This window comes from Cibotium barometz, chromosome 52, assembly GCF_041138505.1.
Source record: "Cibotium barometz isolate CiBa-2024 chromosome 52, ASM4113850v1, whole genome shotgun sequence".
Taxonomy (NCBI): Eukaryota; Viridiplantae; Streptophyta; class Polypodiopsida; order Cyatheales; family Cibotiaceae; genus Cibotium; species Cibotium barometz.
The window spans coordinates 4006003-4025607 of record NC_141097.1 but is presented as its reverse complement, the minus strand read 5'-3'; the positions used below and the strand labels follow the sequence as shown (position 1 = coordinate 4025607).

The 19605-nt window shown below is 38.4% G+C and overlaps 1 protein-coding gene across 2 annotated transcripts; it reads right to left on the bottom strand.

Annotated features, from left to right (window-relative positions):
• Nucleotides 1–15429: 15429 nt before the first annotated feature.
• On the bottom strand, nt 15430–18616 carry LOC147608699 (chaperone protein dnaJ C76, chloroplastic-like). Of its 2 annotated transcripts, none has more exons than XM_086788413.1 (7): nt 18433–18616; nt 18184–18352; nt 17128–17332; nt 16936–17042; nt 16607–16808; nt 16135–16361; nt 15430–15949 (listed from the first exon to the last, which is right to left on the bottom strand). In XM_086788413.1, the coding sequence occupies exons 1-7, from the start codon at nt 18528–18530 to the stop codon at nt 15623–15625; spliced, it is 1335 nt and encodes a 444-aa protein (XP_086644539.1). In that variant the 5' UTR covers nt 18531–18616; the 3' UTR covers nt 15430–15622. The 2 variants fall into 2 exon arrangements, with proteins under 2 accessions (XP_086644539.1, XP_086644540.1); XM_086788414.1 differs by having other exon boundaries at nt 18184–18349.
• Between the last annotated feature and the right edge of the window lie 989 nt (nt 18617–19605).

The following is a 19605-nucleotide window of genomic DNA, read 5'->3' as shown; positions in this document are numbered from 1 at the left end:
TGGAAGAAATGTCCTTTTTCCAAAACTCAATCCCCTGGATTTCAACTTCAGAAGTTCCACCCTTGAACAAGACAGTGAAATGCTATAACTGTCAAGGGTTTGGACATCGCAGCATGGATTACCCAACTCCTTTTGGATCAAGGTTTTCAGGGCAGGAAAATCAGGGATCAACATTCCAGACTCCAACCCCTTCCTTCCAGAGTAATCAGGGTTCTATCCGCCAAAATCAGGGAAATCCCAGAGGTGGACCCTCTATCCAACCTGCAGTTTCAATCCAAAGTAATGCAAGACCTCCACCTCAGAATAGGGGAAGTCAAAGAGAGTTGTTCCCAAATCGGCCGTCCACATCCAAGGCAGTAACACTAGAAGTGATTGAAGAAGAAGAAGAAGATGAAAGAGATCATACTCCACCTACGAGATGAGGACATCTCGTGTTTTTTAAGATGAAGAAGAAGAAGAAGATGAAAGAGATCATACTCCACCTACGAGATGAGGACATCTCGTATTTTTTAAGTGGGGTAGAATGTAAGATTCCTCCCCCACCTCTTAGAATGTCCAGTATATTCCCCTGTAGTCAAATCCCTCTTCAGAAATATAAAAGATCTTGTTTGTACCAATTTTGGTCTAGAGAGAGAAAATCTTCTAGAGAGTGGTAATTTAGTTTTTAAATATTTTTGGTGGATGGAAAAATATCTCTTCTTATTAAAATAAGTTTCCCCGAAACAGAAGTTCAAAAAGATTTTCAGAAGGTGCATTAGAAATCAAGTATAATCTATTCAAGAGGCCTTATCCTGAGGGTCAAGATTTTTTTAAAATTTTAAATTAAGGTTCCTATGGGCCAATAAGATTCATCCAAATGTGTGGAGGAGATAAATGGAAGAAATAAAAAAAATCCTCCCAAAAATGAGTAAATACTCACATAAGATAAAGAGTTGACTAAGGACAATGTTATTAGTTAAAAAAGAGAGATATTTGGAAGAAATGATGCATTTTTGACACCTCCGTATGGGGGAATTTCCCTCATGAAGGAGGCGCCTATTTCACATGTGGGGGAGAGTTTTAAACTCCCAAATAATGAGATATTTTTATCTCTCCTCTCTCCTGTTTCAACTAGATCCAAAAATTGAGCTAAACTAACCTAAAAATGGTCAAAATTGACCAAACTGATCTGAAAAATTCTAGAATCAGTTTGCTTGGTTAGAGGCTCACTTTTTCTTATAAATAGAAGCCTCCCCCTTTTTCTTATAAATAGAAGCCTCCCCCTTTGTTGAAGCTTAATAGTGTTTTTTGCACTGTTACCCTGCTTCTCCCAAGAGCCAAAAACTGTGAATTTACTCATAATTCATTAGTTTTTGACCTTCCCTCTTCTAAAGATTGGTGGCCACTCTTGTTTCAAACAAGAGTGGATCCCTCAAACCATCAAGCCAAAGGAAAGCTCTCAAATTCTCCTTGTAAGTTGGAGATTCTTCTCTTTTCTATTTTATTTTATGGTTTTTATGATTTTTGTCTTCTCTAAAATGATTATGATGTTATGCCTCATTGAAAAAGAGCATTCCCCTCTCTTCTTTAGTAAATCCAACCATTCTTTATCCTAGATGAATTATTAATAGATAAAATCAAGTTTTTCATAATGTTTCTCTTTGATAAGTAGAAAATGTTTACATTAGAATGATTGATATACTCTTGGTGAACTTCTAATTAATTTTAGAGAATTAAAAATCAAAAAATGGTCAGCCATACAAAGGAGGTTATGGTAAAATTTTCTAAAATTGTATAAAATAAGTTTTACTTTTTTTATTAAAAATGAGTAATTCCCATCGTATATGTATTCTTAAAGTGTTAATTTTCATCCTAGGTATAAGAAAATGCATACTAAAAATATGTTATTAAAAAAGTGTTACTCTCTTTAGAATTAAATTCTATGCATAGAAGGAAGCACATAGTGAAATTATTATTTTGATTATAAAAGTGTGATTTTCATCATAAATGATTTTTATGCATAAATGGATGCATAAAAGAAATTCTTTTATATTAAAAGAGTGATTTTCATCATAAATGATTTGTATGCATAAACATATGCATAAAAGATATATTTTTTATATTAAAAGTATGATTTTCATCATAAATGATCTTTATGCATAAATGGATGCTTAAAAGAAATTCTTTTATATTAAAAGAGTGATTTTCATCATAAATGATTTGTATGCATAAAGATATGCATAAAAGATATTTTTTTTATATTAAAAGTATGATTTTCATCATAAATAATTTTTATACATAAATGGATGCATAAAAGAAATTCTTTTATATTAAAAAAGTGATTTTTATCATAAATTATTTGTATGCATAAACATATACATAAAAGATTTTTTTTTATATTAAAAGTATGATTTTCATCATAAATGATTTTTATGCATAAATGGATGCATAAAAGAAATCCTTTTATATTAAAAGAGTGATTTTCATCATAAATGATTTGTATGCATAAACATATGCATAAAAAGATATTTTTTTATATTAAAAGTATGATTTTTATCATAAATGATTTTTATGCATAAATGGATGCATAAAAGAAATTCTTTTATATTAAAAGAGTGATTTTCATCATAGATGCATAAAGAATTTATTTTAATCCAAAAGTGTTATTCTCATCAATTTTGAATTTATGCATAAATAGATGCATAAATAATTTTATTTTTAATTCAAAAGAGTTAGTTTCATCAATTTTGCTTTTATGCATAAATAGATGCATAAAGAGTTTTATTTTTAATTCAAAAGAGTTATTTTCATCAATTTTGATTTTATGCAAAAATAGATGCATAAAGAATTTTATTTTTATTCCAAAAGAGTTATTCTTATCAATTTTGATTTTATGCATTAGAAAGATGCATAAAGAATTTTATTTTTAATTCAAAAGAGTTATTTTCATCAATTTTGATTTTATGCATAGAAAGATGCATAAAGAATTTTATTTTTATTCCAAAAGAGTTATTCTTATCAATTTTGACTTTATGCATTAGAAAGATGCATAAAGAATTTTATTTTTAATTCAAAAGAGTTATTTTCATCAATTTTGATTTTATGCATAGAAAGATGCATAAAGAATTTTATTTTTATTCCAAAAGAGTTATTCTTATCAATTTTGATTTTATGCATTAGAAAGATGCATAAAGAATTTTATTTTTAATCCAAAAGAGTTATTTTCAACAATTTTGATTTTATGCATAAAAGGTGCATAAAGAATTTTATTTTTAATTCAAAAGAGTTATTTCATCAATTTTGATTTTATGCATAAATAGATGCATAAAGAATTTTATTTTTATTCCAAAAGAGTTATTCTTATCAATTTTGATTTTATGCATTAGAAAGATGCTTAAAGAATTTTATTTTTAATTCAAAAGAGTTATTCTCATCAATTTTGATTTTATGCATAGAAAGATGCATAAGAATTTTATTTTTATTCCAAAAGAGTTATTCTTATCAATTTTGATTTTATGCATTAGAAAGATGCATAAAGAATTTTATTTTTAATTCAAAAGAGTTATTTTCATCAATTTTGATTTTATGCATAGAAAGATGCATAAAGAATTTTATTTTTAATTCAAAAGAGTTATTCTTATCAATTTTGATTTTATGCATTAGAAAGATGCATAAAGAATTTTATTTTTAATTCAAAAGAGTTATTTTCATCAATTTTGATTTTATGCATGGAAAGATGCATAAAGAATTTAATTTTTAATTCAAAAGAATTATTCTTATCAATATTGATTTTATGCATAGAAAGATGCATAAAAGATTTATCTTTATTTCGAAAGTATTATTTTCATTGAAATTAAATTTATGCATAGTTAGATGCATAAAAGATTTATTTTTATTTTTAAAGTGTTATTCTCATTAAAATGAAATTTATGCATAGTAAAATGCATAAAAGATTTATTTTTATTTTGAAAGTGTTATTCTCATTAAAATGTAATTTATGCATAGTAAATGCATAAAAGGTTTATTTTTAATTCGAAAGTGTTATTTTCCTTAAAATTGAACTTATGCCTAAATAGATGCAAAAAAGGATTTTTATAAAAGTGTTATTCCTAATTAAGTTGTCTTTATGCCTAATTAGATGCGTAAAGAATCTTTATATCAAAAAATTAGAATTCTCCTACATTCTATAAATAGATGTGATAGGAATCAGATAGATGTAAATGGATGTATGGATGTGAATGTGGATGTGGATGTGGATGTGGATGTATGGATGTATACCAACCATGCCAGTGGTGTGGATGCGGAAGCTATCGCCCAGGCAGGTCATCAATGTCCGCCGTAGCACTAGTTGAACTCGATATCTCAACACTCCCCCTCGAGCTCAACTCCACACACTGCACTCCAAGTAAGCTCCTAAATCTATGGAGCTTCTCTGTGCCCAATGCCTTCGTGAAGATGTCAGCCACATGATCCTCTGTGCTGACATATACCAGATCTACATCTCTTGCTAGAGCCTTCTCCCTCCACAAAGTGATAATGCACCTCGATGTGCTTCATTCTAGCATGATATACTGGGTTACTGGCCAACTGTATACTACTCATGTTGTCACAATATATGACAACTGCCCTATCCACTGGCTCTCCCATGTCACCAAGTAGCTTTTGAAACCAAGCTACCTCACAAGATGCCATAGCAGCACCCCTCTTGACAAGGCAATTGTTGGCTGCTTCTTACTGCTCCAACTCACAGGCAGCAGCACTCCCAAATAAGAACATAAAACCACTGGTAGATATCATATCTATAATACTACCAACCCAATCAGCATCTGTGTACCCATGCAACTGTATCTCTGTACCAACCTCATAGAAAAGTCCATAATCAATTGTGGGCTTTATGTACCTGAGGATCCGTCTAGCAGCTCACCCAAATCCTTCATCTCAAACTTCTGCTTCAAAAGCATCCTGACATCATGTATGTCTGCATCACTATCACCAGTGATGATCATCACTATCACCAGTGATGATCATCACTATCACCAGTGATGATCATCCACATAGATGACTAATAGCATGATCCCTCTATCTGTCTTTTTCACATATAGTGAAAAATCTGCATTGGATATTTGAAATCCAATGGTAACAAGATACTCCCCGATCTTGTTTTACCATGCTCTAGGTGCCTGCTTCAAGCCAAACAAGGCTTTGCGTAACCTACACACAAAATCTGGATGTGCATCACTCTCATAACCTTGCATCATGTACACTTCTTGCAAATCACCATGCAAGAAAGCATTCTTTACATCCATTTGATGTAAAGACCAACCCTTCACTTGTAGCCATAGCAATGACAGCTCTCACGATTGCCATTCTTGAAACTGGGTTGAATGTCTCCTCATAGTCTATGCCATAAGTCTGTGCATAGCCCTTGGCAACCAATCTTGCCTTGTACCTACTCACTGAACCATCAGCATTGTGCTTGACCTTATACACCCACTTACATCCAATTGCCTTCTTTTCCTTAGACAAAGGCACTAACTCCCATGTTGCATTTGCATCCAATGCTGCCATCTCCTCATCCATGGCATCTTCCCATTTCTTATTTCTAATTGCCTACTCAAAGCAAGTGGGCTCAACCTCCTATATTGCTTTTACCATGTAAGCATAATGATGGGCTGTATATCCATCATACCTCAACCTGTCAACATGGTATCTAACCCTCGTAGACCTGCGTACACCTGGATCATTGCTAGGTGTCCTCAAAACAGCCCTAGTTCTCCTTACACCAGGAGTAACCACACGCGGATACCGAGCTCCTCATCAAGGATCTACTCAGAGCCACTAGAGTCACCATCCACATATGAGTGACCTGCTGGCAGATTAGGCACAAAAAATTGATCTACCTTTTCCTTCCCTTTCCGTGATACATGTGTACATGCATCATTCCTCAACTTGCCTGACCATGGGCTAACATTGGATCCACTACTCAAGGACTCCCCAAGTCCACTCAGCACCTGTGATGATTGCTGATCTACATGTGGTGCAACATCAGCTTTTCTTACATCTGCATCTTCTGTTTCCTTCACTACTGGTGCATACCAGCTACTCATCTCATCGAAGACAACATCTCTGCTTACTCAACTTCATCAAGAACATGTACATATGCAATTCACCCAAACACTTTCAAGTGAGACACATCCAATCTTATGCCTGTAAACTTTTGTTCAAGAGTCATACCATGAACAGCTATAGTGGGTTTCTTGTTCTCATAATGTACACAACAGTTGCTACTATTGCTTCTGCCCAAAAGTAATGTGGCATATTCTTTTGAGCCATCAAGGCACGTGCCACTTCTGCAATGTGCCTGTTTTTCCTTTCTCCAACACCATTCTATTGCGGAGTGTACTTGCACATAAACTGCCCCTTGATTCCCTACTTTCTCAGGAAATCGTTGAACTCATTGGAGAAATATTCTCCCCCACCATTTGATCTTAGGCATTTTATTTGCATGCCTTTTTCCTTCTCGACCAAGGCTTTAAATCTCTGAAAGTGAGCAAACACCTCACTTTTCTTCTTCATCAAATAAACCCACACTTTCCTAGTGTGGTCATCAAACAATGAATGTAACATAGTACCTGCTGCAACCTGCAATTGTTGCACTCTTGGTCGGTCCCCATACATCTGAATGTATGACATCCAATGGCCTTTCACTGACATGCTTTTCATGTGGGAAATCATGTTTGGCCTGCTTACCAAGTTGGCATGCTTCACGTACCTTATGCATACCGTCAACCTTAAACTTTGGCAAACCTGCAACAATATTTTGGGCCTGCATAGACTTTAGCCGTTGTACATTCACATGACCAATGTGCTTGTGCCATATGTCAATATCTGTAATGACACCTGTTCCATGCGCAAACATGGCTACCTCTATCTCAAGCATGTTCACATCCAAAGTAACATCCTCCCATTTTTGTTACCCTTTGCAACCAAGCGACACTTATTTTTGAAGTCTTCCACAATACATCCTTGAGGATTAAACCTCACTTGCAGACCCTGCTCAACGATCTGTCCAACAGAAATCAAGTTCTTTGTAATATTCGAAACATGAAGTACATCAGCCAAGTACTTCATTTTGCCATCCTGCATAGACAATGGCACTTTACCAACATGCACAATCGGATGCACAGTATCATCACTTGTTTCTACATAACCTGGTTTTTTCATTTTCTACATATCTCTAAACCACTCAACATGACTGGTCATGTGGTTAGAGGCACTAGAATCCACATACCATATATCTTGATATCCTGACACATCCCCTGTTATGGAACTAAGCATGTGCTGCATCATAAACAACTGCTCACTTTTGTCATCACCTCCATGTTTGCTAGATGATGCATAGTTTCCTTGCTGCAACTTTCCACTTTTAATGTCATTCTGCTTTTTATAGCAGTCCTTTGCCATGTGTCCTAGTTTGCCACAGTAATAGCACTCTATGCTATTTACATTTTGATTTCTTTGCCAACCACCTTGGCCTCTTTGGCTCCCCTGCCTCTAGACTGGCCTCTTCCACCTGTGTATGATTGTTGCTGTGAATCATTGGACTGTTGTTGTCCAGAATTTTGATTTCCTTGTCGGCCACCACCTTGGCCTCTACCTTTGCCTCTACCTGAATTAGAGTAAAAGGCCTTTTTTGATGTGTTCTTGATTTGTGAAGAAGAATCCTCACATAAAGCCTTTTCTTCAGCATAGATATCAAGTCCCGAAAGTTGGGAATATTCTCCCTAACTGCAATGGAGGTCTTGAATGGCTTGTACTATTTGCCAAGCCCTTTTAGACAGACACTCACCAAATCATCATTCTCCACTAATACATTGATAGATCCAAGGGATTCAACAATGCCCTTGATCTTTAAGGCATATTCATTGATGGACATGCTTTTCTTTTCCATAGTATGCAAATCTTGCTTTAACTACAACTTCCTTGCCTTTGTGTTATTCTGGAACATCTGAACCAGATTTTGCCATGCAACTGCTGGAGTGTTTGCATCCTGTATGTGTCCTATCATAGTGTTTGTGACTCTAATTGAAAGCCAGTACATGACTTTTCTTGCAACCCTAATTCCAATCCTTGAATGCCTTTATATCTATAGGAGTGGCATTCTCCTCAGATAACTCTGGAGGCTCCTCATTGTCTCCTGCTACATAATCCCAAAATCATGGAAAATTGGTCATTCTGAACTTCTAGGCATGGAAGTTATTCTTATTCAACTTCTCACTAACAATCTGATTAATTCTTTCAAACATGTTTTCCTGCAACAATCAAATAACCTGCAAACAGACAACTTCTGTATGCAACCTGTAATACAGCAGTTTCTCCTGTAACTGCTACAGCAGCGGTACTTCAGCATAGTCTGTATATCACCAAATGTGACCAGAGTACATGTACATACACCCAATATCAACAATACATGTCAAAACCCTGTCTGCACTTCCAAAATGCATTGCAATAACGAGATTTCGAGCAGAAACAGTTCTTTACCAGAACTTCCAAAAAACTACCGAAAATACCCTGCAATGACAAAACGGGACCCGAAACGCGCACAAAACACGAAAACGGCCAAAAAAATCCGTTTAGTAGGACAACATACCTGCCCTATAGCTTCGCTCCCGTGAAGATAGCTCCTCAATCGGAGATGTGTAGCTCCTAGAGCTACTGAGGGGGTGTTGTACCTAAACCAAGAAGGGGAAAGAGATAATGGTTCTCTTACTCGTATAGTACCGCTTCCTTCCTTGATTGTTCTTACCTCTAGCTTGCCTCCTTAGCTCTCACACGAACCACTCTCTGATACCATAAAGAGAATGTAGGGGAGAGGGAGAGCTTCAAACCCTAGCAAGCAAACACACACACACACAAGAGAGAGATGGAGCTGAATTTTCTTCTATCTTCTTCTTCTCTACTCAACCAATATAACATAAAGATAAGAGTACACACTATATGGGTTAGTACTCAACTAGTACAACATACAAGGGTCGGTCCATAATGTGAACCCGACTAAATGAACTGGTGCTATAACTATGTCTAGTAATCCAAAATGGCTATCACACAGCCTGTCATCCCATTGGCCGCATATCACCCATAATATCACCAACCATGCCAGTGGTGTAGATGCGGAAGCTATCACCCAAGCGGGTCATCAATGTCCATCGTCGTAGCACTAGTTGAGCTTGATATCTCAACATCTCTCTCTCTCTCTCTCTCTCTCTCTCTCTCTCTCTCTCTCTCACACACACACACACAGAGCACACATGCACACACCCTAAACCCACCCCCACCCGCACCCGCACCCCCACACACTCTCTCTCTTTCTCTTTGTACACACACGTTCTCTCTCTACACATAAACACACACATACACATTCTCTCACTCTTTACATGCACACAAACACATTCTCTCTCTCTCTCTCTCTCTCTCTCTCTCTCTCTCTCTCTCTCAAAACACACACACACATGGAACTAAGACACACACGGGAGAAGTTGTTTTTTGGGAAGTGCCACATAGGATGGCCAATCATGGGCCATACTATGTGGCACTTTATTTTTCCAAATGTTCCTTTTCCAAATCAACTCTCTCATTTTCTTTCTCTCAACACACACACATGCACACCCACACACTCTCTCTCTTCCCCCTCAATACACACCACACACCACACATACTCTCTTTCTTTATACACACACACACACATACACATACCCCTTCTTCCTCCCACACATACATACACATACACATTCTCTCTCTCTACACACACACACACACACATTCTTTCACTCTCTACACGCACAAACACATATATTCTCTCACTCTACATGCACACACACACACACACACACATTCTCTCTCTCCATCTCTTAAAACACACACACACACATTCTCTCTCTCTCTCTCTCTCTCTCTCTCTCTCTCTCTCTCTCTCTCTACAAAATATTAATATACATGAAAGTGAGTCTGCTTAACTCACTTTAATGTACTTCATTGTATATTTTCTTGTAAGAGAACAAAATATTAATATATATCAAAAATAAAAAACACATGGAATTAGAAAAGTAGCAACCAAGAAGCTACATTTTCATTTCTCCAATGTATCAACTGAGGAACTGACATTCACTCTCTCGACATCAAGAAAGGGGTAAGTTAACGTATTTTGGGGTTAACAAGATTTACCACTCTAATTCTACATCAAATAGAAAACACACATACCCCAAATGCATGCATGAGAGCAATCTATAAAGCAACGATGTCTGAATCTATAACTTGGAAGGGGGCTGAAAATAGTTCGATGGAATACTTATGGTGATTTTTTCTCCAAGAGTGTGTGGCAAGCTAGAATGAATTCCATGTGAATGTACTTCATGCATGTATTATGAGATTAATCATTATATAAGTAACATACCACTGACAGTCTGGTCACCGCCATAATTTAAGTGTATGTGAATACTTATAGCTTTGTATATAAGTCATTTTCTCTTATAATGCAACATACTCTCCCATTGTGCAACTAAGTCTTGCTTTTGATAATCCCCTTGCATTTTTTCTTCTCCAATACATGCTAGTGAGTGTGTATGAGTGATTTGATGTGAGAGGAGGGATGAGAACCCATAGTGTGACAACACTTGCAGGGAGAGGTGACGAAAATTACTGCCCATGCAGAAGTGGAGCTCTTGAAGCGGTGTGTGTGAGCTTAGCCATTGGAAAGATCCCTACAATTTTTATAGCTTGCTAAGGTAATCTCTTGTGAATGCGTTTCTAGTAGAGGCCGAAAGCAAGTAATAACAAAGGTAGAAAAAAGCAACGAGAAGAAAATCGAGGAGCCCCTAAACGAGCAAGTGCAAATCAATGAGAGGGTGTTGTAGAAGAGATTAATTGAAGCATGTTTATATATAGTTAATAGAGAAGAATAGCCACAAAAAATATTGAGCATGAGACAAGAACAATCACAAAAAAGGGAGCTTATTCATAGTATACGCAAATTTTCTACAACCATTATTGCAGAACATGAAAGATGAATTGTAAAAAATGCTCAAGATTGCATGGTAATTCTCTGATTCTGGGAAATATGCAGTAAGACATTCATGTACAAATGCTCAAAATTTTTTTAACTAACATGCATTAAAAGGGTCTTGTCAATTCGACAAAAGAAAGAATAAAAGTTGCGTGATACTGGCAAGATGCCTTCAAAAAGCTTTGATCCTTGAGCTCTATTGAAAAATGTAATAAAAATGTAGGCAAGATTGGCTAAACTTTGCAAAATAATAATTGTGCAAGATAATAATGTTCTCACAAGGGTCATCAACACTTTGTCGACTCTTAAATAAATCCCTGTTGTCTGTGTGCTCATTTGGGCACGAAGTGAATTCGTTAGCCATAGACACCGATAGTTGGTTGAAACTTGCATACATATTGGGGTGCATTCTTCTTGCTTGTGATTGGAGTTTCTAGACCATTTAAAATGTTTTTGTATCTCACTAAGGAAATTGTCATTTTGTTTATTTTCTTTGGAACTTGTGTGGACTATTTACCAAAAGGAAACAAGAAATCCCACACTATTCGGCACTAGAGGTCATAGTAATTAGGCGATTTTGCTACAAGTAGAATGAAGGAGAGGGACCTCCTCCATCTAATGTGGTTGCTTCTATAGATTTGGAATGGCGTCACTATTCTTCTTTGGCCATGGGTTATAGAGCCAATAACCCAACTCCATGCTATACATATATATATAAATTTTCTATTTCTAAGGCCATGATCACTAAACCATTACGCTCATAATCGTTGCTCTACTACGCTAGCTCTTTAGCACTGGAAATTGTCATGTATAGATCTGATCCTAGTACAAGGAACATGATGATCTTCTCTATGTTGATCCAATTCGATTACAACTGATATGCTGCGAGTTAATAAATGAAAAATGCACTAACGACCAGCACTAACCATGATATTGTCTTGTTATGTGCATGTACCTTTTGGAAAGCACTATTATTGGAGGAGGAGGAATAAGAATGATCTTTGCAAAGATCAGCTACATTAACATGTTCTTGCTTCAATCACCTTTGTGCTAACAAAGAGAGTGTAAAGGTTACATGCACTCAAAGGTAATGCAAAGCCACCCAGAGGAGACAATGAGACAACCCCTATATGGACACTTATTGCAACAGCAAGAGAGAACAACATAGACGATTTGCACCACATGGATTTGTATATGACCTAGCAATGGTCATGCTCCTAACTATGAATAAAAAGTCTCGTTTGCTCTCCCAAAGCACCATTTTAGAACACCACCACAATTGTTGTTGCTCACCTCACATCAAGCGTTCTCTCTCTACACATAAACACACACACATACACATTCTCTCTCTTTACATGCACACAAACACATTCTCTCTCCGACTCTCTCTCTCTCTCTCAAAACACACACACACATGGAACTAAGACACACGCGGGAGAAGTTGTTTTTTGGGAAGTGCCACATAGGATGGCCAATCATGGGCCATCCTATGTGGCACGTTATTTTTCCAAATGTTTCTTTTCCAAATCAACTCTCTCATTTTCTTTCTCTCAACACACACACATGCACACCCACACACTCTCTCTCTTCCCCCTCAATATACACCACACACCACACATACTCTCTTTCTTTATACACACACACACATACACATACCCCTTCTTCCTTCCACATCATGGGCCATCCTATGTGGCACGTTATTTTTCCAAATGTTTCTTTTCCAAATCAACTCTCTCATTTTCTTTCTCTCAACACACACACAAGCACACCCACACACTCTCTCTCTTCCCCCTCAATATACACCACACACCACACATACTCTCTTTCTTTATACACACACACACACATACACATACCCCTTCTTCCTTCCACACATACATACACATACACAGTCTCTCTCTCTCTACACACACATGTGAATACTTATAGCTTTGTATATAAGTCATTTTCTCTTATAATGCAACATACTCTCCCATTGTGCAACTAAGTCTTGCTTTTGATAATCCCCTTGCATTTTTTCTTCTCTAATACATGCTAGTGAGTGTGTATGAGTGATTTGATGTGGGAGGAGGGATGAGAACTCATAGTGTGACAACACTCGCAAGAGAGATGACGAAAATTGCTGCCCACGCAGAAGTGGAGCTCTTAAAGCGGTGTGTGTGAGCTCAGCCAATGAAAAGATCCCTACAATTTTTATAGCTTGCTAAGGTAATCTCTGTGACAACACTCGCAAGAGAGATGACGAAAATTGCTGTCCACGCAGAAGTGGAGCTCTTAAAGCGGTGTGTGTGAGCTCAGCCATTGAAAAGATCCCTACAATTTTTATAGCTTGCTAAGGTAATCTCTTGTGAATACGTCTCTAGTAGAGGCCGAAAGCAAGTAATAACAAAGGTAGAAAAAAGCAACGAGAAGAAAACCGAGGAGCCCCTAAACGAGCAAGTGCAAATCAATGAGAGGGTGTTGTAGGAGAGATTAATTGAAGCATGTTTATTTATAGTTAATAGAGAAGAATAGCCACAAAAAATATTGAGCATGAGACAAGAACAATCACAAAAAAAGGGGGCTTATTCATAGTATACGCAAATTTTCTACAACCATTATTGTTACAGAACATGAAAGATGAACTGTAAAAAATGCTCAAGATTGCATGGTAATTCTCTGATTTTGGGAAATAAGCAGTACGACATTCATGTACAAATGCTCAAATTTTTTTAGCTAACATGCATTAAAAGGGTCTTGTCAATTCGACAAAAGAAAGAATAAAAGTTGCGTGATACTGGCAAGATGCCTTCAAAAAGTTTTGATTCTTGAGCTCTATTGAAAAATGTAATAAAAATGTAGGCAAGATTGGCTAAACTTTGCAAAATAATTGTGCAAGAAAATGATGTTCTCACAAGGGTCATCAACACTTTGTCCACTCTTAAATAAATCCCTGTTGTCTGTGTGCTCATTTGGGCACAAAGTGAATTCGTTCGCCTATACATATTGGGGTGCATTCTTCTTGCTTGTGATTGGAGTTTCTAGACCATTTAAGATCTTTTTGTATCTCACTAAGGAAATTGTCATTTTGTTTATTTTCTTTGAAACTTGTGTGGACTATTTACCAAAAGGAAACAAGAAATCCCACACTATTCGGCACTGGAGGTAATAGTAATTAGGTGATTTTGCTACAAGTAGAATGAAGGAGAGGGACCTCCTCCATCTAATGTGGTTGCTTCTATAGATTTGGAATGGCACTATTCTTCTTTGGTCATGGGTTATAGAGCCAATCCATGCTATATATATATAAATTTTCTATTTTTCTAAGGCCATGATCACTAAACCATTACGCTCATAATCGTTGCTCTACTAAAGTGAGTGCGCTAGCTCTATAGCACTGGAAATTGTCATGTATAGATCAAGGTATTCTGATCCTAGTACAAGGAACATGATGATCTTCTCTATGTTGATCCAATTCGATTACAACTGATATGCTGCGAGTTAATAAATGAAAAATGCACTAATGACCAGCACTAACCATGATATTGTCTTGTTGTGAGCATGTACCTTTTGGAAAGCACTATTATTGGAGGAGGAGGAATAAGAATGATCTTTGCAAAGATCAGCTACATTAACATGTTCTTGCTTCAATCACCTTTGTGCTAAAAAAGAGAGTGTAAAGGTTACATGCACTCAAAGGTAATGCAAAGCCACCCCAAGGAGACAATGAGACAACCCCTCTATGGACACTTATTGCAACAGCAAGAGAGAACAACATAGACGATTTGCACCACATGGATTTGTATATGACCTAGCAATGGTCATGCTCCTAACTATGAATAAAAAGTCTCGTTTGCTCTCCCAAAGCACCATTTTAGAACACCACCACAATTGTTGTTGCTCACCTCACATCAAGCTTGTATCTCTTACACTAATGGTGTTTCACAAAACAATGAAAGAACATGAATGTAGCTGGACAAGCGTTTTAAGTTGTAAATAGACAAAGCACTGCAATAGAAATGTGTACAACCAAAGCATTCACAGAAAAGAAGAGTAAAAACATATCAATACAAAGAGAAGACAATCTTCAGACCTTGATCTAGTGTGTTTTAGCACAAAAAGCTATGATGATGGGCTATGACAAGGCCCAATATTCTATATGCAAACAAGGTTTGAATCTCTTCCTCACCATACTTACTTGAGTTCAAAGCAGAGAAGGACAAGAAGATGAGAAGATTTCAGAAGGACCCAACCACCCCCCCCCCCCCCCCCCCCCCCCCCCCCCACATGTTGCATAGCAGTTTCGGCAGCGGCCCCTCATTTAGTCTCTTTTTTAACTTCTGTGGAGCATCAAATCGGGACCCTAATGAAAAAAATTCCAACACTTCTAGCCCAAGCTGATGACCATCAACTGGAATCAACATGCCATTAACATTCCAGCTTCATTTCACTTATTGTCAATGTAGTTTATCGTATAAAAACATCTGTACAAAATTAGCAATGCATATACAGTCGGCCACCCAGCCATGGCTCAAAAACAAGAACTTATGTACAGCTGCACCATGGTTGATGGGTAATAAAAATGTGCAGCAATATTTAAAAGACCTAACTTGATGCTCGAGGTATGTGGTAGAAATTGTAGGACTTATCGCGCCCCTGCACTGCATCTTTTAAATACTGGATGATTATGCGCTCTCCCGGCAGAGCCTCTGTTCCTGTAACCCCTTCTCGCTTCACAGTGAGAAATGTTCCATCCTCTTCTTCCCCTACTGTCACAAGCAAAGAACCCTTGGGCTCCAAAACACCATTACTGGCAGTAATCAAGGTTAGTTGAACCCCATTCACTAATGAATCTGCTCTGAAAGGAAGGGGAAGTGGCAGCTCACTAGAGGAGGCAAAGGTCACTGCCCACTCCTGTACAACCTCCACAACCTGCAAACAACACATTTTTGAAGAATAACTTGTACAGCCCATCTCTCATTCGACTATGAACTGAGTGAGTGGATGAGAGCAGCATCAGGAAGCAAAAGGTTCATACATTACCAAAATGAACAAGGTGAGAATTTTAAGCCAATTGTGAAGCTAAAATGTGCATATAAAAGACAGGAAAGAAAGACCTTGGAAGCTTCTTCTGGATCAACAGCTAATTTGACAAGATCAGAGGTACATGATCGGCCAAATAAACCTAACCAACCACTAGCATCTATATTCTGTTTCTTGCCGGAAGTAGGTCCCGAGCGCTGGGTGCCCCATGACCATAGCCACCAAAAGGCACCAGCTTGCATCTTGAAATCAGCATCCATTCGGGCTTTTCGTTGAGCAGGTGTCTCGGCTCGCCAATTTTCTTAATGCCAAACAAAAAACCATGACTCGGTAAGGAAACAGTAACCGTGTAATTGCATGCTTGCCTAACACATAGCAGAGTCAAACATTTTAAAAAGAAACCCAACTCTTAATAAAGAGTGCATGTTCTCAGCTCTAATAACAATCTAGTCTGGCAGAGTGATCGCCTTGAAATTATGTTCGAATTCAAAAACATCTTTGCATTCAAGTGATCTCAGAGGGCCAAAATAAAGGACCATCTGTCACCTGTGCTGCCTTGCTTGGAGCTTGCCTCGATCTTGCGCTTGAATGTCCTTGCAGCCATGAAGACATTGTTTGGTCGTTCCCACCCCCCACCATAAACACCATTGCTGGCCTTGGGCTGTGGGCGTATAAGGTACTCCAAAATGGGTAGATCCTCTCTATCTACATAGTGGATGCAATTCACAGGACATGCTTCCAAGGCAACCTATAAAATAGCTGGAATGATCAGCACAATTGACACAACACGTGCATCATACAACCCAGGCTTCCAATTTTCAATGCAGCCTACAAAAATGGATGTTACTAGCCAAACAACAAGCTTGAAGAACGACCTTAATTTGAGGGTCTGAATCCCCCCATTGGGTTGTAACATGAGCACGGCCACAGGACTCATCCATGCAGAAGGTTTTGCCAGCACGAAAAACGCACTCCCGACAGCCTGTTCATGGAGCCATGCAGAGACAGTTTGTAAGCTTACGATAAATCTAACAAAAACCTCATTGAGAAAAAAGGATGCTGACTACCTATGCAGGAATTCTCATCAACAAAGATGGCCTGAGGCCTTTCTGGGCCATTCCAGCTACTGTATGCAAAGCCAGAGTAGGAAGACCCCCGAGGCCCATGATGGGTTCCGCCTGCTTTGGAGCTGGAGAATGCATAGGCATGGCGCAATTCATCGCTCATGAGTGTCTGGTATGCTTCATTGAGCAACAGGGTCATGGCATGGCCCTGGTGTCAAACAAACCACATGAAACCAATTGCAAAGCCATAAAATGAGTTGTAAACAAATAGGCATATTTGTCTATGTGTATATACATTCGTACACCATATACATGTATACATACATAAAACAAACATACATATACATGTAAACAAGGTATGTATATGACAGACATGCGTACAAGCATGAATAGAAGGATACATATGTCACTGTGTCTTTGGTGTGTGAGCATATTGGTGGATACATGCTTGTTTGTATGGACATATGTGTAACAGATAATTTTGCATACAGATGTACGAGTATACATGTGTTTTGTCAATGAGGTAAGAGTCCAAGTGGTGAAGGTGTTCGCCTAGGACCAGGAGGTCTTGGGTTTGAAACCCTACAAGGTGCTTCCTCGGTAGCATCACCTATGGGCAGATACAAAGCGCCTGCAAGCGGCTGCCTACGGGTGGTGAAAAACGGTGAAGGTGTTCGCCTAGGAACAGGAGGTCTTGGGTTTGAAACCCTACAAGGTGCTTCCTCGGTAGCATCGCCTATGGGCAGATACAAAGCGCCTGCAAGCGGCTGCCTACGGGTGGTGAAAAACGGTAAATTCGGGAGGATCTTGGGCCTAAGGCTAGTCAAGGGAGGAAAAAAAAAAAAAAGAGTGTACAAATCATATACAAGTATACTTGCGTACATGTACAAGTGTGTGTTTGTTTGTTTTCTTGCTTGCTTGCTTTGCGAGTGTGCATCTGCGAGCGCGTGTATGTGGGTACAATCACACCAAAAGCGTATATATTGCGCTAATGAGAGATGAAGAGTCATGGCAAAGCCTTCATGTGAGTTGCAAACACATAGATATGCACATACGTACCTCCGGGCCAGCAACATCTGGGTGATGTTTTTTCTGCAGACGACGGTAAGCTTTACGGATTTCTTCACAGGAAGCATCCACGCTGACGCCCAAAATTTCGTAGTAATCCTTGTGGATGGCATCCGCCGACAATCTGGCCTGGCTGGATGCGCTGTGGGCGACAATTCTGCTACAAGAATTGCAGGAAGGGCGTTAATCATTTTGGGCTGAAAGGGGCAAGGTAGCCTCAATGAAATGCGAATGTTAAACCTGTGGGGCGCCCATTTTCCAGATGGCGGTGATCTTCTCGCAGACACAGGCTCGAAGGTGGACGTGGGTTGCGACGACAGGAGGGAGCAGGAAGCCATGGTGGTGAAAGGTGGCCTCCGCTTCCTCCCGATAGCGTTTATGAAATATCTCGTGGCTGGAGCCTCTTCATGGTCTTGATATTTCAATATGACGATCTCATTTTATATACGAGAGAGAGAGAGAGAGAGGGAGAGGGGGAGTTATGAACGTTGGTAGAATGTATATACGACCAACGGTGGGATTTGAACTCAGGTAATCATGAGAGAGAGAGAAAGAAGGGTATTATCGTCAGGAGAATGCAACACGAGGGCATATACGACCAACGGTGGGATTTGAACTCGGGTGGATCATGGTCTTTATAAATGAGAGAGAGAGAGAGTCTACCTTTTTTTTCATTTCACAAAAATCAAATGCCTCCTTTTTTTGCAAGAAAAATAGATATAGTGTTATTGCCATTTATGTGGATGACATCATCCTCACTATGGGTAGCACTAGAAGAAAATTTAATAAACACAACTACTTCTAAGTTCAAGATCATCTTCATTTCTCAAAAAGGCCCACAAGAAATGTATTTGAGGTACAAGTGATCACTAGAAGAAGATTTCATACACAATCGCCTAGTTTTAAGCTTCAAATGAGAGATCTTAATATTTACACATTGAGGTCTTCGAAGGAAGGTACTCTAGGAATGTAACTTATTTCGTATTGAAATGCAAGTTGATTTGTAGTTGTTTGTCAAAGACACCTCACTATTGTGGACAAGGTCATGCAGAAGACATTGCTTGGGACTATCATTTAAGTAGTTAGTCTTTCACCTCCACACCGTGGGTTCTACTTCTTTCGAGCGAACAAAAAAATCGAGCAGGGCGTCGCAAATACAAATCATAGACGTGCAGTGAGAAGCAATCTGGCAATAGAGCAACTCCACCTAAATAATCCATCAGGCCTATTACTACATGTAGACCCTCACACCAGCCATTGTGGCAGCCAACCTACCCAAATCCCGAGCCTAGAAGAGGATGGTCACCTTTCTATAGCATGCCCTGAACTCGCAACACCTACCCAACCTCATCCTTGCTCCACCCAACCCGAACAATCCGAACCAACCCACCCCTCGTGGAAACAATGATGATG

Bases quoted from the DNA above. Each gene is read 5' to 3' on its own strand.
- LOC147608699 (XM_086788413.1), bottom strand. From the start codon at position 18,530: ATGGCTTCCTGCTCCCTCCTGTCGTCGCAACCCACGTCCACCTTCGAG. The intron at 18,353-18,432 runs GTTTAACATTCG...CAATTCTTGTAG, and splicing joins GGAAAATGGGCGCCCCACAG to CAGAATTGTCGCCCACAGCG. The intron at 17,333-18,183 runs GTACGTATGTGC...GTTTGACACCAG, and splicing joins CAGATGTTGCTGGCCCGGAG to GGCCATGCCATGACCCTGTT.